The sequence below is a fragment of the Filicampus tigris genome, chromosome 16 (genome assembly GCF_054856515.1).
Source record: "Filicampus tigris isolate MCC_2025a chromosome 16, RoL_Ftig_1.0, whole genome shotgun sequence".
Lineage (NCBI taxonomy): Eukaryota > Metazoa > Chordata > Actinopteri > Syngnathiformes > Syngnathidae > Filicampus > Filicampus tigris.
In genome coordinates, this window is record NC_141232.1 from 15,099,879 (window position 1) to 15,120,234 (window position 20,356).

Genomic DNA, 20,356 nt, shown 5'->3' on the forward strand with positions numbered 1-20,356 from the left:
TAGAAATATTTAAAAATAACAATTAATCAATTGTGCATGGATATTCCCCAGAGTAGAATAAAATATGTTCCAGGAAAAAGAGCATAGTTGAAGCATTTAAGTGTATTCATAATTCATATACATATTGACAACTTTTGTGATACAACATGGTTCTGATAGTGTTACTGCTGTCTTTCAGCTTGATTCTTCTTTTTTTGTACAAGAATAACAATAAAAAATGAAGACAACACCATGTACGACTTACAGTTTAAAATCGGATGGCAATGCCTCTTTTTGAATGGACTCTCAATCTCCCGTGCTACCGCTGGAAAACGACTTGGTGAAGCTTGGTCCCCATTGGCCTATGCAGCCAACTGGCCAATCACAACTGTCCATGACATCCTCATCCTCCTGTTGTCTTCTTCCCAAAGTGTTACTGTTGGCGTGACTGAGGCCTGCCAGTCACAATTCCTACGTAGAACAGAAGCGTCCAGCACACAGTTCCACAATGCTGGACACTGCTCACTGTCCTTCATGTTAGTCCGCTCCGCACGAGCAAAGATGGCCTGGACATTGGTCCATCGTTTTACCTTCTCCGTGCACATTAGGAACATTTGAACTCCAAAAATAAGACTGTGTCCATCTGATTTTTCTCAGAATACTTGATGTACCGTAAAAAGCTCATGATGAAAAATAAGAACACTTTTCAAAAAGGACCAGAATGGTGTAGCACTTTCTTTCTCTTACTCATTCACTCGCACACTCACTCACACACACATGCGCGCACACACACACCCACACACATACACACTTATACTCCGCTGAAAGGCAACAAATGTCCGTTCTCCAAGGCAATAAATGTCTTTGTGGCAAACTCGACCCTGACATTCCAGGACATCAATTTGGCTCCTCCCTCTCCGGGAATGAAACAAAAGAAGGGAGGAAAAAGCAGCCAATTAACGTTTTGACTGAATATAAAGTGAGATACATCCATTTTATCATTATGGGTAAATACTGATGAGGATACAAAAATAACAATGACAGCTAAAATATGAAGTCTTCATCTTGATATCATGAGATAAAATACTATTTGCAAGAGAAAATCCTAATCTCTCTTTTCTCAGTTTGACACCCTGTTTTCTCCAACAGGCCTCCTTAACACAATCCAAAGAATATCCAGACAAAAAAGGTAAATGGTAAAATAGGTGATGATAAACAAGAATTTAACACTAACAGGGTACCTCAACAAAATCAAAGTAAGCCCAGAGAAGAAATTTGCTTCTTTTGTTCTTGACTCAAACGTTCCTTTGTTCCACTGTCATTCTATTCCACTTCGATCTCAGTTAGTGTTTTCTTTTTTTAAAGTCTTTTTCCATCTAAGCTGCATGATTTTGTCTTTTTCTGCTTTGAAGTAAAAAAGCAATAATAGCGGCCTCTTTTCTGTGATGTCTTGAATGGAAATGATACATATTCCTGTTGAAATTGTACATTCCCCTTTTGTTGCTCGGCCCTGCGCAAGTCGTCTTCACAACAAGTCTCATCTCTTAGCCGACTTTTGTCCAAACCTACACACAAAGAGAAAACACATTGAGATACAAATATCACACGCAGTGCAGTGTGAAAAATATCCATTGTGTTACAAACTCCAATTCCAATGAAGATGAAGTTGAATAACAATAGGGATGGGGTGTTGGTTTGGAGGTCCGGCGGGGTCACTGGCCGAAACGTCATCATATCAAATTCAAAATTGGTCAATACGGAATATTTGCAAAACAAAACAATGAAGTTTATCATTTTAAACATTAAATAGCTTGTCTTTGCAGTGTATTAAATTGAAAATGTCAAAAAGAATTTCCAAGTCATTGTATTTTGTCATTATTTACATTTGAACATTTTACACAACACACCATACCATCTTGGAAGTGGGGTTTGTATTTCAAATGGAGGTGATCATGTGGAAAAAAAACCCACAACTGATCATTCACTTCGGATGAAAATGAAGATACCGGCAAAGAATATTCAGTACAGTGGAACCTTGACTAACAAATTACGGTTCTGGATAAGGCATGGACAAGAATGAGATAAAGAAAACAGTGAAAAGGTGCTGGTTGCCTGGGCAACGGGTATTTCATAGCCTCACACCTTTCAGGTGCTGTAACACTGACAACCTTGAGACCGTATTAATCACACTCTTGTTTGTTTTGAACACAGTGCGTGACGATGGGTGTGGACCACGACTAGGTGGCTCAAAACGAACACGCTGAGGTTAGAGTGTGGTGCGAAAGCGATCTAAAGCCAATACAACCGACGGATAAAATAATCAGGTCAGACCCTGAAAGGCAAAATGACGACATAATGACAGGTAGACAAATGACACTAGTGACCAAGTCTTTCGCTTAGCATGCCTTTCAGCGTATGGAGGAGGACCATTTTTCTGAAGACGTCCTGTGCATACCTATTTTATTTTTAATCATAGAACCAGCCCTTGCTGGGTAATAAGTCACTGACCGGGAACCCAAGCCATCTGGGTGAACGACAGCAGCACGAATCACTAATACATTCATTATATCCAATTTTCATCAGTGCTGTGAGGAAAAGAAAGTAAACTAGAGGGAAAAACAGACAAATTCATCAACTGATTTGGACCACACAAAGCAAAGAGGTGTGAAAACACATCAAACTACTACTGTGTACTGGATGTTTTGAATTCTTACGAACCTGAGATGCAAACACCACAGCCAGTTGAACACAATAGCCATCTAACATTACATGTAGCCCAACCAACGCAGACCAGCCAGATAAGAGTGACCAATTCAATTAAATGAAGTGGAAATGTGCAAATTTACTCAGCATGAATTACATATTGGTAGGGCTGTAACGATTTATCGAAAATCGATTTGATATCGATATAAATGCTTAAAATATGCATCGATGTTAAAAAGTAAAAGAATCGATTCGTAACACCGTGTTAACCATGGCCGCTCTCTCATGTCTCTGCTGTAAACAAACTGCATACACACATTGGGTGAATTTCTAATTGACACTGGAAATGATTAGAATTTAAGAATTAATTACTAGAACTGCCAAGATTAGATTACTAGCACAACAACTTCAACGATCAAAATCGTCGACAGTTAAGTTTAATAGCGGACGAGTTGTTCATTTATATATCTAATTGTGTGCCGCTGTTTTTCTCTCGAAAAAGCCTCGTACGCCCCGGCCTGTATACTTCGCTGCATCGCATACGCGCAGTAGTGGTGATCCGGGTCATCCGTGATATAAAAAGAAGCATTGTGGGTAACAGTGTCGTGGCTCCCGAGTTAGCGCTAGCAACCGAGTCTGGGCGTATTTCATACAATGTAAATTTCCCTTTCATAGATAATAATGTGGTGATAAATGAGCATCTAAAAAAGAAAGACGTTGTGGCTCATGCCCGATTTTAATTTCTCACATATGGACAGTCGTTTCTGAAAGCTAGCTTTAGTTAGCACACACAGGCTACTGTGCATGTCCTGTTGCGGTACGCTAACATATTGTAGCGTCTACACACCCGTGTTGCGTTTAAGAATCGGAAATTTCAGCACTCCAAGTTTACACAACATGACCTATTTTCCACAAACCCATAATAGCGAGACAATAAAAGACAAAATACTAGGGGTGTAACGGTACACATGGGTGTATTAATAACTTATTAGTGTATTAATAATTATTAGTGTATTTTTTATTCTGGTGTAATTTCTTAGAATATCACCCGAATGGAAAAAAAGTACAGTTTACTTGTCATCTTTTCAAAATAAACATATATTTTTTTAAAAATCTGTTTTTTTGTACCGAAAATATACCGGACCGAAGTTTCCAAAAAAACGAACTGAAACGTGATTTAGCGTACAGTTACACCCCTACAAAATACAGACTTGTTAGAATGTACTAATTCAGATTGCTAAAAAAAACTATTAAATTATGCATATTAGAGAACCAAAACAAAACGTTTTGGATTAAGGTCAAATAAAAAAGTGTTTAGTTTAGTTTTATTTAGCACAGTGCTTCTCCCTAATTTTTACTCATTTGATTTCACTGTCCTCTACATTAAAAAAAAGGATTGGTGCCCCAAAAAGTGAAATATGATTAGTTGACAAGCAAAATAATAGTTTGTGGCAGCCCTACTGTACATGCTTGCGCCAAACATCATCGTGTATTGCGTTTGCAAATGGCTGCAGCACCACACTAGTGCACAGACACAAGCAGGGTATTGTTTTAAATAAATAAATAAATAAATAAATAAATAATCGAATCGAATCCAAAATCGGGAACTGAAAATCTAAATCTAATCGGTTACTTCCCCACATACTGCATATACAGTAGTATTAGAATAAGGAATCTTAAGTAAACTTACTGCTTCCAGACTGAATAAGTCTCACCCTCTCTCAGACTGCTCCAGGTACATCGACTTGGTGGGCCGGAGGTTCTGGGTAACCTGTAGGGGGACCAGTAGAACAAAACATGTCAATCAGTAGTAGCAAGAAATAATGCTGTGTGATATAAAAATCTCATCTGTAAGATATAAGGTACACATTTTTATTATTTGAATGTTTTTGGCGTATTGGGTTACAACCTCCGTTGCTACAATAATGCTGCATCCGAGGTGTTAATGCAACCATTTTGTAGAAGCATTTTTAACAACACCCGCAAAAACTCCTTAACGGTACTGCGAGAAGACCATGAATTTAAACGAAGATGCCAGACGCAGAGACCTTAGCAGAACACAAAGTGATTACAGTCCAAAGAGGAGTTGGTGCTGTTAAGAAGGAACCACAATTCCATGGTCTGGCTTTAAAAGTCAGACACCAACCAGAAAAGGGTAAGATACACATCACACTACCTTCAAGTTGTTACTTGCGACTCAAAACCGCTAACTGTTTTAAGAAGCAATATGAAGAAGAGTGCAGGGAGTGCAGTAAAGTTGCCGCAATGCACTAACGTGACATCACTTCAACATGTAAAGGATCATGTCTCAAGCCTGAAAGAGTGGACCAGCTTGTCTTCTCATCTCAACCCAAAAGCTAAAAAGTTATTTAAAAGGTTTCATTTCATGTCAGAACACACTAACAAACTCAACATCTGAAAAAGTTAATTTATTTATTACACTTTTACTGGTGAAATGGTAGGCACACAGTACTTGAACAATACAAAGTACTTCACTGTATTTATTCTAATTCTTTGCACTATTGCATCGCTTTAAAATTGATTGTACTTCCAAATATTAAGAACGGTAATGTCCACGGGATATGTGTGCTTTATCTTTTATTTCATGTTGTTTAGTGTTATATAAATAAAGAAAGAAAAGATTAGAACATTTCTAATAATTTCATGTTATTTTAAAAGGGAAGTCAACCCCAACATTTTTTGATTAATATTGCGTTTGTGTAACAGGAATTAAGCAGCAAAATCCAGTTTTTATCCATCTCAGGGGGCAGCCATTTATTTGGTCACTTGCTGTCGACTGAGAATGACATCACAGTTGCTCAGGGTTCAGGAAACAACCAATCACGACTCACCTGTTTTATGAAGCTGAGTCCTGATTGGTTGTTACCTGAGCAACTGTGATGTCGTTTTCAGTCGACAGCAAATGACAAAATGGCCGCCCTTTGAAATGAACAAAAACGGGGTGGACAAAAGAAATGGGTAAAATTTCACTAAATATGAAAATTGCCTTTGCTATTTTACCTTGTGCTTCGGACACCGCAGTGAAAAGTTATCTTCATTGAGAGAACAATCTGGAAGGAAGAGGACAAATGTCAATCCATAACAGGGCTGCCATACAAATCTAATTTAGTATGAAGACCAGGTGTGTCCCTTGAAAGTGACACGGTTATCAAAAAGAATAACTAATAACATTGTAACCGTTCGGAACATCATTCCTTCATTATTTGTGTTTTTTTCTGTGTCAGTCTTGAAGGCTTTTGCTCACCTGTTTCAATGGCACAAAGATAGTGATAGCGCCGTATACAGCCTTTACTGTAGCAGCCCAGGGTGGAGCCAACCATCTCACAGTATGAACAGCTCTAGGACACAAAAACAGAAATGCACATGGGCGATTATGAGATGACACGGGAACCACTTAACTGAGCAGCTTCCTTAGAAACTAATACCAAAAAAAAAATATGTGACATTCACTGGAAAATGAAACAGATTTCAACAGATCACATGGATTTACTTACTGTTTCTCTGGCACCATCTAGTGCCTCCTGCAGGCCATACAGTCTCCCATTGACAAGATATACTCCACTGGTCCACACGATGCATCCTTCATGTACCCACAATTCCTCTGGGTCCAGGGGCATCTGAGGCAACTGGGCAAGTTGTGCCAATGGTCCCAGGGAGTCCAAAGCTGGCGGCGGCGGTTGGAAGGGCAGAGAAGCCTTACTGTTGGATGGCACCATTCTAGGGGAGTCCTCGCTAGATTTGTGCCTCCGTTTAAAGCGTGGATGTGAGGTCAGCTTTCTGTGTTGTGGTCGTTGTTGGGCCTCCTCTGCTGGTTGCTCTTGTTGCTGTTTTGGCAAATGCTGCTGCTCGTTGTCAAAGTCTGGCTCTCTTTTTAGCTCTGGAATAGGTATGATATCAAGGTTCATGTCCCAGGATAAAGACGGCGTTTTACTGGCCGTGTAAGAAGAGGCAATGGTACTGGACCCGTCAATCATATCCTCTCTAAAAGCTAAGGGAGGAGCTCTCACCGTGGCAGAAAGAGATTTAATATTCAAATCCAAGCTTACGGTGCAGTTACTTGTGGCCACGGGTCTGGGTAAGGGAACATGTTGTTTTTGTAAGTTCTGCAAAGTTTCTAAAGCATTTGAGCCAATTTGTGAGTTTGGTCCAGTTTTGGTTGCACCTGTGGTTGTGTGACATTGTCTTAGCTGGGGCTGGTTTTTGGGGAGCTTTGCAGCATATTCTGCAGGATAGTATGGCCCATAAAGATCTCCAAGGTGTTTGTAATTGGCCCATTTTTGACACAGACAGCAAAGCTGGCGGCCAGAGTGTTTCGTTTCCGTAACAGCAGGTCCAGAAACAACATAGCCAGATGAAGGAAGAGCTTTTCCTGACTGAAGTGCAGTTTCAACCTGGTCTGTCTCCCTCATCTCTGATTCTCTCTTTGATAACTGTGAGTAAAGAGTTGAGGTTGGTAGAGAATCGATTCCACTCACACTTGTTTTCCCTCCAATCGCACCACGCTCTCCTTTCAACTTGTCATCCTCAGCATTTACAATGGTGCACACTGACCCAATCTCTGGTATTTTGTTCTCCACGTGAATATGTGGCACAAACAAGCCTTTTAAATTTGGATCCAGGAATGCTCTATTGACGCTGTTAGCCCCTTTCGCCCCCAGCAGTGTTTCTGGGTTATCTCTCGCCGCTGATTGCGATGGTGGTGTCCCTCCTCTTCTCATTCTTTGACGGCCTCTTCTTTCAGGTGAGCCATCTTCATCTTTCAAACCTTTGCGCCGCCGTCTCACAGGTTTAACTTCAATCTCTGGTTGAATCATTTCACTCTCAACATCTACTTTTACCACCTCCGTTAGAATGGGTGGTGTCAGGGGAGGAGTGCTTTTGTTTTCCGAGATGCAGGTGGCTGTGCTGCTTGTAGTTTGAACTGGGTCAGGTATTGTAAGGGCAGGTGTAATGGGAGTTGGTGGCAGTTGAGAAGCATTCTGATTCATGGGTTGAGCTTGGGCTTGAGACTGAATCGGTGTTTGGGCTTGGTTTTGGGCACGTTTTTGTTTATTCACACTTCCGACTGGTCTGCCCTTCTTTTTGCCAGATGGAAAATAGCCTTTAGGCACAGAGTTATCTGGAGTCTTACAATCTTGTGTCGACAGATTCGGCCGAGGAGAGGACATCTGATGTCTGCTCAGAACGTGTCCTTGAGACTGACTATGATGGGGTGAGGTAGCTCTATAATAGTCACTGCCAGCATAATCATCAAATCCCATGCCGGATTCTTGAAGTTTCTGTCGAAGAAGGTTGGCGGCAGACTGCTCTCCTCTTCTTGTCTCAAGCTGCTGGTAAGTATTAGTGAAATGTTGAATGTCTGACAGGGCAGATGATGATGGAGGTGGAGAACCATGAACCGGGCGAGGGAGTGGGGGAGGAGGGGGTAAAGGTCCGAGCAGTGCAAAGTCCTCTTTGTCACCAGACGCTGACACCACAGCAGCTCCTAACCCAAAGTCAAAGTCTTTTTGTTTCCGAGTTTGTGTTTGTGGATCACATGTGTAGCCAGACAGTGGCATTGGGCCAGTCTCATCTACGCCTCTGAAGGGCATCATGTCATTTAATGAGTGAGTGTCTTCAATATAACCATCATCCCTGCCAGCAACTCTAGGAAAATGGGTGTCTTGGTCCTGTGAAGCACTGAACGGTGGGATTGTTGCATTAGGAAAGACTGGGTAATGATTTGTTCCATCATCAACATTGCCTGTAGGTTTTGCAACACTTGGTGATATTTTCTGAACTATTGCCTCTAGTTTCAAACCACGTCCTTTCTTTGGAGGCAAGGCCCTTCCACTTGATGGAGACAGAGATTTAGGAAAGGTATTATCGCCAGGCATAGGGGAAGAGAGACGTGGAATATCAGAAGAGGATGACTCATCTTCATTGCGATGGTTTGATTCTGAGTGCGGCCCAGGAGCGTGTGAATTTGTGGCAGCCCTCTGTTGAGACGCATCCTGCAGTAGCCTTTTGGCAGGAATAGGAGAGATAAAAGAACGCACTCGCCTTCTCAATATAAGAGGATTTGTCTCCCCAGGACCACCAGACTTAGTTTGACGCTGCACCGGTGGTTGAATAGAAGTTATGTCAGTTTGAGGTTTATTAGAGTTGCATGAAGGAGGAAGGCAGGAACGTTTAGTTTCCTCAAGTTCTGCTGTATTTGGGCCATGAGACTTAGGAGGCAAAATGCCCTGTGAACCTGATGATGCTGGAGGAATTGCCTGTGTCCTGTAGCAAGGATCACCGTCAATCAGTCGAACGGCATCCCTGCCTGGGGGAGTCGTCTCCCACATTTTCATATCATAATATCCGCTTTGTTGACGCAGCAGTGTTTTGGTTGCATGTTGATCACTGTGAATATCTGTTTGAGGGATCATTCTCTGTCTGTGCTCTGATTGGCTAACTTTATGTCTTCCTGGGGAAGAAACTGGAATCATCATCATATCCTTAGCAGACCTGTTCATTGCTTTCACCCAATCATTCATTTCATGAGAATGCTGGAAAGGCCCACGAGGGTGAGGATACATTTGAAGCTTATTTGTAGCTTGAGCCTGTGGTGATAAAGTGTGGTATGGATGGTGGGAGGGAAAATGAGAGTGGCCATGAGGCATATTGCTTTCTCTGGTGTCACCAAACCGATAACCAGGGAAGCTGTTGGCATTGCTTGTTGCTAAATCCACACCATGAAGATATGACTGATGTCTTGATGGTGATGCTAAAGGATTTGCGCTCAGAGAATGGGGCGGCAGGTGCCTATAGGGGTCAGAATTTAGCACAATGGATGAATGTGCAGATTTTGAAGAATACTCCATATCACTCTCACTAGTTCCACCACTGCCATGAAAATCTGGATTTGGACCAATCTCTTGGGATGCCGTTTCAATTTTGACCACTTTTTTCTCTAAAATGTCCTTTTTACTAATATCATTGGCTGATGCTGGGGAGGAAAATGGCTGCTGAATTACAGAGGCTGCACTCTGATTTTTCTCTCGCTCTCTGTTACTTTCCCTGTCCGTCTCTGGTGTGCTACGTCTATTTGGTGACACATCACAGATGACAGAGCGACGTTCTGTTTTCTGTGATTCTCCTTGACCGGTACACCCTTTCAGTGGCTCAGGCTCTTGCAAAAGGAGCTCCTGTACAGCAGATGATGAATTGGACATATTGGGCAATGCTTTTCTTTGTGGAAGAGAATAGTCAGCTAAATTTATATGTTTTGGTTGGATTGGTTGTGCATCTGATGCTTGTGGTAAATGATCCTCAGAGAAATCCACTTCTTTTTTTTCAGTATTTTGCACTATCTTGGGATTGGAAACATCTGTCTTAATTGAGGATTGAAGACCTGTGGCAAAATTGGTTTTACTTCCAAGTCGGTGATTCGGATGTTGGGGCTTTCCAGTCGTGCCCATTAGGGCCAAACTGTCACTGGCTCCACCTTCCATCATCCTCATATTTTCTGTCATACCATATGGGTATCTTGTTTGAAACGGCTGTTGAACTTGGAGATGTGCAGGAAATGCCTGTTCTGGTCTTCCATAACGTCTATCTAAATTATAGCCCTGGAGAACCTCTTGTAAAAGACTAGGGAATTGTTGGATTTGAGAAATGTCCTCTTGGCCTTTTGTTCCGATTGCTTGGCCTCTCTTCCCGAAGGCCTCTGTTAGAGAAGTCAATTCTTTTGAATGCTCAGAACCGTAACCGGGGTGCGGTTGCTGATAGTTTCTGGAACTTGATTCCACCACACCTGATGGCCCAGTCCGTCCTTTCTTCATCATAGATAAATCGGAGCCATATGTTGATTCTACAAAACCATACTTGTGCGATCCAAATTGGTTGAGATTGTGGGCCTGTTCAATATTTGATTTTGGGTGCTGAGATGAATATCTACTTAAGTCAATACCTTCCTCTCCATTATTACTCGACGACTCTTTCAAATAGAATTGTGACGGTTTCTCTTTCAAACAGAGGTCTTGCGGTTGCTTGCTTTTTTCAACCTGACTTCCCTCAGAACGAGCTGAAACAATCACGCCAACACTTAGCTGTTCCTCAGATGTGGGTTTTTGTTCACTCTCGTCATGTGCTGTAGTAGCAGTGTGCAACATGTTTTCTTTGTCCTGTCCACGCTTTGTGCTGATTTCTCCATCTCGAAGCATTTGGCTATTGCCTTTCTCCATTTTCTCAACCCGATCTTCATATTCTATTTTTATCTGTTCATTTTTTATTTCGGCACTCTTTTTATGGCCACCTTTTGAGTTATTCAATAAACTAGAATGTGAGACACGGTTTGGTTGCGGGGGAGTAATAATACAGGAGGTGGATGAGGAAACTGGAGGTTTTGAATGTGAATTTGGGTCAGCATCTGACGACTGACATTCAGATGGAGATGCTAATGTAGAAGCAGTGCGAACGTTTGCTTTTGAGACCACTTCTTTTGGTGGTGACTTGTAAGTGAATGTTTTGGCATTTAATGCTTGTCCGGGTTGTGGCTGGGTTTGACTGTGGGGAGGATGATAAAAAATTGGTTCAGAACCACTGCTTGCACCACTCATCTGCCTCACTCTTGTATGGCCGCCCTCTATTAAATGATCCTCTTGCTCCATCTTGGTCTCAGCTGACATATAGGAGGAGTCTTCATCTGCAACAGTTTCTAAACAGGCACCTTCAGCAACTCCTACAACAGGTCCATCTTTAACTGTGCCGGTGCTTGAGGCTGCACTTGCATTTCTACTCCTTGGCTGCAATGGTGGAACGCTGTGTATTGCTTGTTGCACCTGTCCACCATCTTTGCTCTTCTTCTGCGACAGCACATTGTCAGTGCGGAGCATGTGTTGAATGGTGTTTGGTAAATTAGCTACCTGGGAGCTCAAGGCATTAAGACTACTTAGTCCTGTATCCTGCATTTTCCCAACTGGGGGAGATGAATAAACAGAGGGAGCTTCCTCTCGGGGCACAGGCCCTGAACCTACACCAGTTTTGTTGCAGCTTGTTGGCGGCACGCTGTTTACTTTAACATTGCTGATGTTATGACCTTTGTGACTGCCACTGCTACCACAACTACTGATGCTACTGTTTGAGTTGGGTGTTGGACTTAATTGTGACACAGCCTGTATTAATCTCTGACCATGACTGCTGCTATGGACAGTAGACGAAGGGTGGGAAAGACCAGAGGGATTGACATAGGTTTCTGAAACACCCATCAAAGGGGAAGGAGTGGAGCTGCAGCTGGGGGAATGTACTGCAGAGGCAGCTGGGGACGGGTTGGAAATCGGGCTGAGGTTTTGGTTCATCTGACTTTGTTGAGGATGCAATGGGGATTTGGCTATTTCTTGAGAAGTTGCATGAGGTATAGTGGAGATGGAGGCCTGGTGATGTTTACCATATGCCGAGCCTGGAGTTGGGCCTTGGTGCTGCATCTTAAGAGGGTTGTCAAAGCCCACACCTAAATTGTGCTGTGTGTTGCAGTGCTGCAGTGTGCCCTCCTTGTTTAGTGTTTGCGTCTGCGGGATATATCCAGAATAGTTTGATGCATGGTAACGCTGCTGAACACTCTCCACTGGCCCCATATTGTTAGCAGCAGCTGAACCAGAGGCAGAGTTTGCACTTGAGTTGACACTGTGAGAACTGTTGACTTTGGGATCAAAACCGGTGTTAGCAGTCCCATCAACGTATCTCTGTGGAGGGGGGCTGTACATTCCCGATGACCCTGTGGACGCTCCAGCCTGTGGAGAGTATTGTGGGTATTGAGGGGTTATTCTGTGCCCAGTGCTTGGATAACTCCGATGCTGCTGCCCATGGTGGACTGGAGAGAATGCTTGTCCATGTTGGCGGCTCTGAGAAGCTGGCATGACCTGCATTGCAGCGTTCTGACTCATATTGTACTGATGAGGAGAGAATGCTCCAGATCCTCCACCTGATCCAGTGCTGGGCCCATAATCTACTGAATATTGTGACATGATGCCAGATGATAATACAGATCCAGCGCCAGAATGTCTGTACTGGGGAGGTATGTGTCCATCAATATTGGGGTAACCGAATCCTGTTCCATAGACCAGACCTGCTCTTCTGGTTTTGTCCTTCCCGCCCAATGAAAAATAATAATCCATTGTGTCCTTCCTGTAAGGGTTGTTACTGCTGCTGTGAAGGTTACCCTGTGTGGGCGGTGGCTCTACAATGCCTCTGTTTCGAGCACTGTAAGCAAGCATGGGGCTGGCCTGATTGGGGTGGGGATGGCCTCTGTGTAGGCTCTGCTGTTGCATCGCTGCATAATCTTCTGTCATCCTTGGGGAGACCTGGGGGTCTGCAGTTTGAGGGGGATATGGAGGTGCACCTCCACCCCTCATGCTAAAGCCGGGAGGGAGAGAATGGGGGGTGGGGCTATTTGAAAAATTCTGCATGTTTTTCCTTTTGACTTAAAGAAAGACAACACTGATTAATGTCAGTGGGAAATGGCACCCATGTATAAATGAAGGGCTGATAAAAGGAATCATGGATGCAGAAGAGAGCAGAATCTTTTTTTTTTTTTTTTTTTAAATGAAATGCTTTGTTAAACTAATTAAAACACTGAAGCACTGGGAATATATAGCTGAATGCTCTAAGTACCCAACAGATGATGGTTGTATCAAAGAGTAAAAATGTTCTCACTTCAATGTGGCATTGGTATATGGTTGATTCCACATAAAAAGGCTCACATGACAGTGGGTTTCACATTTGTAGTCATTCCTCTGCCGTTTGGCATCAAGAATATGATATCATGGATGACTAACACATCACTATGTAAGGCAACTTCAAAAGTCTCACTTGCAGATGCTGTACCACAACAGCTCCTGTAAACAGAGCTGTTTTAGGAGAAAGATTATGGAAAGACACAATTGCAATTGTGCAAAAAATATTTGTTCCATTGAGACTGAATTTTGACAAGATGCTTTTTTCTTCTGCTAATATGTGTTAGTTTGCCAGGACGTGAACCAAAAGGGTTTTGGAGGATTTGAGTCAAAAAGGTCTGAAAACAGACTTTTACAAAACACTTCCCAGAACTCCATTGATATTCTCACCCACTCTTGGATGCAGTGTGAGACTTTAGCTCTTGTCTTTCTTGCTCATTCTCATTTCATATCATTGTTTTCTGTTTTGTTTCTTTTCTCTGTCACTGCATGCATTCATCTGGGCGATAACAGTCTTTGGTCCCTCTTATTTCGTTATGTTTGGGCATAGATTCCTCTTGACGCTCTCCTGGTACTTCAGCATTTAGCCGTCTTACCTTTGTTACTGTCTGTCAACCATCATTTAATTCTACCCAGCTCCATGGCAACTTATTTCCCAAAAGGAAGGTAATCCATTTATTCCACTTCAAGTTCAGTCCTTTCAAACTCCAGTTCTCATTTTTCCCCTCAGTAACTCCATGCAGATAAATTCATTTTCCAGCTGACCAGGGTTTTAGAAGTCTGTAGATACAAAAGACAAATGTATTAGTCAGCATGTTTGGGACAAAACATAATACCATAAAATTATTACTACGGTCAACTGAACTAATGCATGTAGACATACAATGAACATTATAAACTTGAATACCCTACAGCAGGTGTCACAAAACATGGTGCCTGCGGGCACCAGGTAGCCCCCAATGACCACGAGTAGCCGGTGGAGCCGTTTTGAAAATAACTCACCACTGATGGTACATTAAGATTTCTTCATAAAGTTGTAGAATTTATCATTTGAAAATGGAAAGAAGTGCAGAGATTTCTAGAGATAAAGTGTTGTATATTGAAATGTATGTTTCCTACCTTGTTAAATCATTAATATGGTCAGTGTATTAACAGAGATGAATATAATTAATTATTAATAGTAACATGATTAAAGGTCATTTGAGCAGATTTCTTATTTCAGAAGTGTGTATCAAATTGGTCTCTGTTCGCATTAACCAGTACCCAAAAAGTAGCTCTCATTTTGAAAAGTTGGCGACCCTTGCCTTACAGTTATACTTTGATGTCAAGTTTATAATTTATCAAGACTGTTGCATTTATCAATTCAAATTTTTATTAAAGATGACAAATCATGCTCTAAATGTATTTATATGGATATCTTCAGTATATATACACTTTGTTTAAAATATAAACATTATTAAAACAATTTTGCTTATTAGTGAAAAAAACCACATACAAGCACAACTACAGCATACTCTATAACCAACATTATTTTACAGCCACACATTATTACTACTTGCACAATGATCACTGCAAGAGCTGTATCAAATGGTCCTTCGTTACAAAAAGTAATAATGCTGAGTTGTGATTGACTCCATCAGAGAATTAATAATCAATCAATGTTTATTATTGTGGCTGAAGTTCGCAGTGATGAAGCACTCTGTCTAATATTTTGGCCACATTTAGTCGCTCGACAGTCAAAAACATTAGGAAAAGCTCACGGACGATGAATGTATTTTTTTTTTAAATGATTACCCCTCTTTTGGTGTCAACCAAAATGGAACATTAATATCTTTATAAAAGGATGAATATTTGATACAGCCGTAGCATTAGACATTATATTGTGCAAGTGTGGCTGATTAGTCTATGGTTTTATGGTGGTGCCTGGCACAGTAGGTATATATTTGTCCACTCATAGGGAATTGTTGTTGTAATGTGTTTATTTTAAACTTCTAAATGTGTATGCATCATAAACATAAGAATAGATACAATACATTTTACATAGATTATGAAACAAATCAATAAACATAAGAAAATATATATAACATGTTCACCCTTTCTATACATTTATGAAAACTGTGATGTCTTTATGGACTTTAACACAGTTTTTACAGGGGCTGGAACATAAAGAAGGCATGCCTAAGTGTTCCCTCTCAACTGATTAACAGGTTTGGTGGACACAAAAGTGGGGTAGTGGGAGCAAGCAACTCTGGAGATGAAGTAACATTCATAGTCACATAATACTTCTACCACTGCAACTGCTTAAATGAAACTACTTCATGAAGCTAATCCTCATTATAGTGGCACTAAATGTAAACTTTATTGTGTGTTAACTTCTTTTAATTATAATGGCTCCCAATTTGAGGGATTGCTCCCTTTTTTATGGGGTCAGGGCCCATAATTGCCTTGAGTGTCAAGCTTGCTTTCTCTTTTTCTTAACCAACAGAATGGTTAATTGCCCTTCAACACATTTAGGCAATTGTGTTTTGCAAGGTATACCATAAAGAAAGTCATTATAATTAAACTAGTAATGTAACTGAGACCATTTCACTGTCTGTCACTTTCTTAACAATATATTGCACATGGGTGAACACAAATAAACCAGTGATGAGCAGTGACACAAAAGCAAACAGAGCGTGTATTAGGCAGTTGTGTCTTCAAGCATGCCACTGGAGTCTTGGAGGCTGATTGAGAAAAAAATCTGTACAGTTTGAGGTATCCTATTGATCTCCACCCTTGTTTCTTGATTACTAATTAATGAATCACAGTAGCTAAGCACGACCAACACACACAGATACAAAACAGCCTGTGTAATTTCATCAAGACATTACTATCATGTCAGTAACAGCATACGCAATTATATTGTTGCACCATTTTTATACCAAACAATGTGGTGCTGTTTTTTTTAGTAGCTGCAACGGTCAATAGCAGGCTTTACGCATTCCAATTAGCTTAGTCGTGCTGCCTTTTTAGCTTTGTAAGGTTGGCGTTAGCTCATATACTGCCAAATGGGAGCTAGCAACAATACAAGCTGTGGTTAGCATTTTAGCAAGACAGCTAATTAGGGTTTATTACAAGCTTGCACGTTATTTGAGAGCGTACACACAACGACAGCCACGGCAGGCTAAAAGCTGCGTTTAGCTAGAAAACTGGCGTGATTAGGTGCAGATGTTTCTCCCCTCACAAGTCAGCGGAGCTGCAAAAACTGGTTTAGCTAGTCTATATGAAAAAACGAGCGAGAGACGTGATGTGAGATAATTAGCATCACTCTCCTTGGCGTTTTTCAAGAGCTAATGTTGGTCGGGGCACGTTAGCTAACACCTTCAACACATACATACCTGAAAACGTAGCAATACAAGGCCCTGTTTGGAGTGAATGGCTCCTTTTGACGATCCCGCTGTTGTGGCAGGAAACCCCAGTCTCAGTCTTGAATCGAATGCTACGCTGCTTTTTCCCTCCGCCGTTTTGGGTCCAGGAAACCCCGACCATCGGCGACCAATTTCGGAGGGGAGCCGTCACGACAGTCGGATCCCGGGCCTCTTTTCTGATTCCTCCTCTCTTTTTCCCCTTTTGTCCTCACCTCCAGAAAAGATGAGAGCAGGGCACAATCAGGCTGCCTGTGGGTCCCGTCAACGGTAAGGTCCACACACCCCCGCCCCCCTCGCTCCCTCTTTTCACACACCGCTGAGGTGACTGCACCTTTCTTCAACTAAAAATGAAACACAGAAGCCCCGGTGCGATCTTACGAAGCGCCCAAACGTCACTTTCCGTCCCTGAAGTGCATTTACATACCTTCATCACATGCCCTCCAAGACTATTTTTTTTCTTGCAACAGAAAGACCGCCTTGACACACAGGCACACACACGCAAAACGCACACATTTCCCTGCACTCCCTCCCCTCATCTTCCACATCACATCCCTCCATCTCTTTTGTTATTACTCAGATTTTCATCTCTTTCTACCATTTAAAAAATATAAATAGGAATAATACAAGATGCGTCTTGTTCTTATCTATGATGATGATGTTATTTTTCCACACCACAGCTCCTTTGTTCTTGTTCCAGCTTCAGTGAAAGTGAATTAGTCACCAGTGTGCAATGGCAGATACAACAGACTTGCATAGAATATGTAAGACTGCAGAGTGTTTTTTTTCATATAACTGGGTTTTAGTGATGCCGAAACCCAGATCTTGCACTGACAGCTGCACTGTACTTATTTAATACCTTAACTTTTGCTACATTTTGATATAAGCATGTGCATATTAACCCATATATTGATAGTAACTGTACTGGTATTCAGTACAATATGCAACACATTTTTTTTCGTCCAATTGAAATAAGGCCTACTTGACGTTACATTATTGATTGATTGATTGATTGATTGATTGATTGATTGATTGATTGATTGACATTTGTCAAATTCTTTTCCTGGGTGACATAGCAACTTGGGAAGAAAAACAATTTGGGGATTTTTGATATATCATGCACATTCATTATCTGAACTGCTTATCCTCAACTGGTTACCAGCCAATCGCACGGCACACATAGACAAACAACCATTCACACTCACAGTCACATCTAGGGACAATTTAGAGTGTTCAATTATGCATGTTCGTGCATGTTTTTGCAATGTGCGAGGAAACCAGAGTACCTGGAGAAAACCCACACAGACATGGGGAGAATAACTCCACACAGGAAGGCTGGAGCCCATATTTGAACCCATGACATCTGCACTGTGAGGTGGACGTGCTAAACAATCGACCACCAAATGAAATGAATGAAAACAATATTTCACTCATTACAATTAATTATTTGTTAATTTTTCAAAAGAGTCAATTTAGTAAAATGCCCTTTTTAAAAAAACAAAAAAACAAAATTGTAGTTGTAGACTTGCGTAGAATATAATGCAAGACTGCAGTGTATATTTGTATAGTACAGTGCTATATTTGTACTGGAACACAGATCTATTGTGCTGCCGTTAAGATAAGGGTTAAGGGTTAAAATGGCAATTTTTGTATGGCAAAGGAATGGGTATATTAAATATTTAGTTAATCGCAACAATTTGGGGGATCAATCTATTTTAAGACAGACTTTTCTGTCCATTTAAAAATAATCTGTTCATTCATCCTCATTAGGGTCTTGGGTGAGCCAGACTCTTACAGCTGACTTGGGGCAAGAGGCAGCAAACACCCTGGACTGGTCACTAGCAAATCACAAAACACACATGGACCCCCCCAAAAAACTAGTCACACTTACAATCACTTGGTGACAAATTTTTTGTCAAACTAACATATGTTTTTGGAATATGGGATGAAGCTGGTGAAAACCCAAACAAGCAAGACCTCAGATTTGAACCCCAAACCTCATAACAGAGAGGCAGATATGCTTACCACTCAATCACTGTACCACTATTTAAAAATAATATTTCACAAAATACAACTGTAATAATATTTTTAAGTTACATTTGGAAAATTGTTGTTTTACAATTATAAATAAACAGCACTGTTAAAGGCATTTTAGTTTATCTGAGGGGGCTCCTGCTATCTGACACTTTGAAAACTTGCTACACACTGCACCATGAAACATAAACTACATTCACATGCACCTGTTAAGACACATACAAATACAACAATCAAGCAGGTCGTTAAAACAATTAACCTTCAGTAGGTCACTTAACCCATCAATCAAGGCTGAATTCTCCCTTCTTAACAACACTTCAATGCATTTCTTTCCCTTGCAGACACACGTCTATTTCTATCATAGTTGCCATAGCAACTGCAGCACAGAGCTTTAACTGTGGATAATTTTTAGACTACCGACATTTGCAGCTCACATGCACATTTGAATACGCATCCACTATTCAGGTAGAATTCTGCAAGCAAACGAATTGCGTGCAACATGCGGTTGTGCACTTGTTGTCGAGCGAGCTAAAAGAGAAAGAGCTAAGCGGCGAGATGCGCTGTGCATTCATACGCTGAACCAGTAAGTCAGCCAGCCAGGCCTATCCAATCAACAGAAATGCCTACTGGGATACACACAGTCGTTCCATCACAGACAAGGTCACAAAATCATCGATTAAGCAGCCACAAAGCACACAGTGGAGAATGCAACTAGTTGAGGTGTTCATTATGGTAGATGTAAACAAACAAACAAACAAACAAACAAACAGTTCTGTGTTGTCTCCTCCAATGCAGACACAACATTGCAGACGGTTACTGTTTGTAGCACCATTTACACAACACTTGTCTCTCTTTCAGTTGTATCCAATTCTTTACTTGCATTGTGTATGCTGTTTTGGGCAAGACCATTAATACCAGAATTTTAAAATACAGTACTTACTAGCTGTAAAAATGACCTTAAAGAGGGGATGTCAACGCAAACGTATTTTGTTCAAGAATATGCTCTATGCAAGCCCACTAGTTGGAACAAGGCATTCTGATGAATATTGCGTTTGTGGAATAAGAGTTAATCTACCTGTTTATATCCACCTCAGGAGACGGCCATTTTGTCACTTCTGTCAACTGAAAATGACATCACAACTGCTCAGGGCTCAGGTAACGAACAGTCACGGCTCAGTTTCAAAAAATAGGTCAGCTGTGATAGGTCGTTACCTGAGCCCTGGGCTGAAAAGGGGTGGATTTAGCTGCTTTACTAGCTAGCAACAATCTTGTTGGATTTGTTCTCTAAATGATCAATAAAAGGGCCTCTCTCTGGGTGTTTTGTTTTTAATAGGTGACACAAATTATGTTTAGGTCAGTCCATGTTTCTCTTTGTCCTTTTGCTGAATGTCATAGAATATTTACTTTCATAAATTTGACAAATAAACACAGTGTCACTCTGGAATGAAAGCATGTGGGAGCGGTCATAGCTCAGACAGTCTTGATATTTATTTTGACACCAACAACAAATATATGTAA

At 41.2% G+C, this 20,356-nt stretch overlaps 1 protein-coding gene across 1 annotated transcript; it reads right to left on the minus strand.

The window, feature by feature from the left end:
* Positions 1-82: 82 nt before the first annotated feature.
* On the minus strand, positions 83-17,290 carry tcf20 (transcription factor 20). Its single transcript, XM_086055029.1, has 6 exons — positions 16,778-17,290; positions 6,198-14,180; positions 5,948-6,041; positions 5,704-5,753; positions 4,373-4,453; positions 83-1,544 (listed from the first exon to the last, which is right to left on the minus strand). Exons 2-5 carry the CDS (start codon positions 13,131-13,133, stop codon positions 4,394-4,396), a joined length of 7,140 nt encoding a protein of 2,379 aa, XP_085911155.1. The 5' UTR covers positions 13,134-14,180; positions 16,778-17,290; the 3' UTR covers positions 83-1,544; positions 4,373-4,393.
* Between the last annotated feature and the right edge of the window lie 3,066 nt (positions 17,291-20,356).

Excerpts from the sequence above, each read along its gene's own strand:
- tcf20 (XM_086055029.1), bottom strand. The coding sequence starts at position 13,133 with ATGCAGAATTTTTCAAATAGCCCCACCCCCCATTCTCTCCCTCCCGGC. Across the intron at positions 5,754-5,947 it reads TCTTTGTGCCATTGAAACAG|ATTGTTCTCTCAATGAAGAT; the intron begins GTGAGCAAAAGC and ends TCTTCCTTCCAG. Across the intron at positions 4,454-5,703 it reads TGCGGTGTCCGAAGCACAAG|GTTACCCAGAACCTCCGGCC; the intron begins GTAAAATAGCAA and ends GTCCCCCTACAG.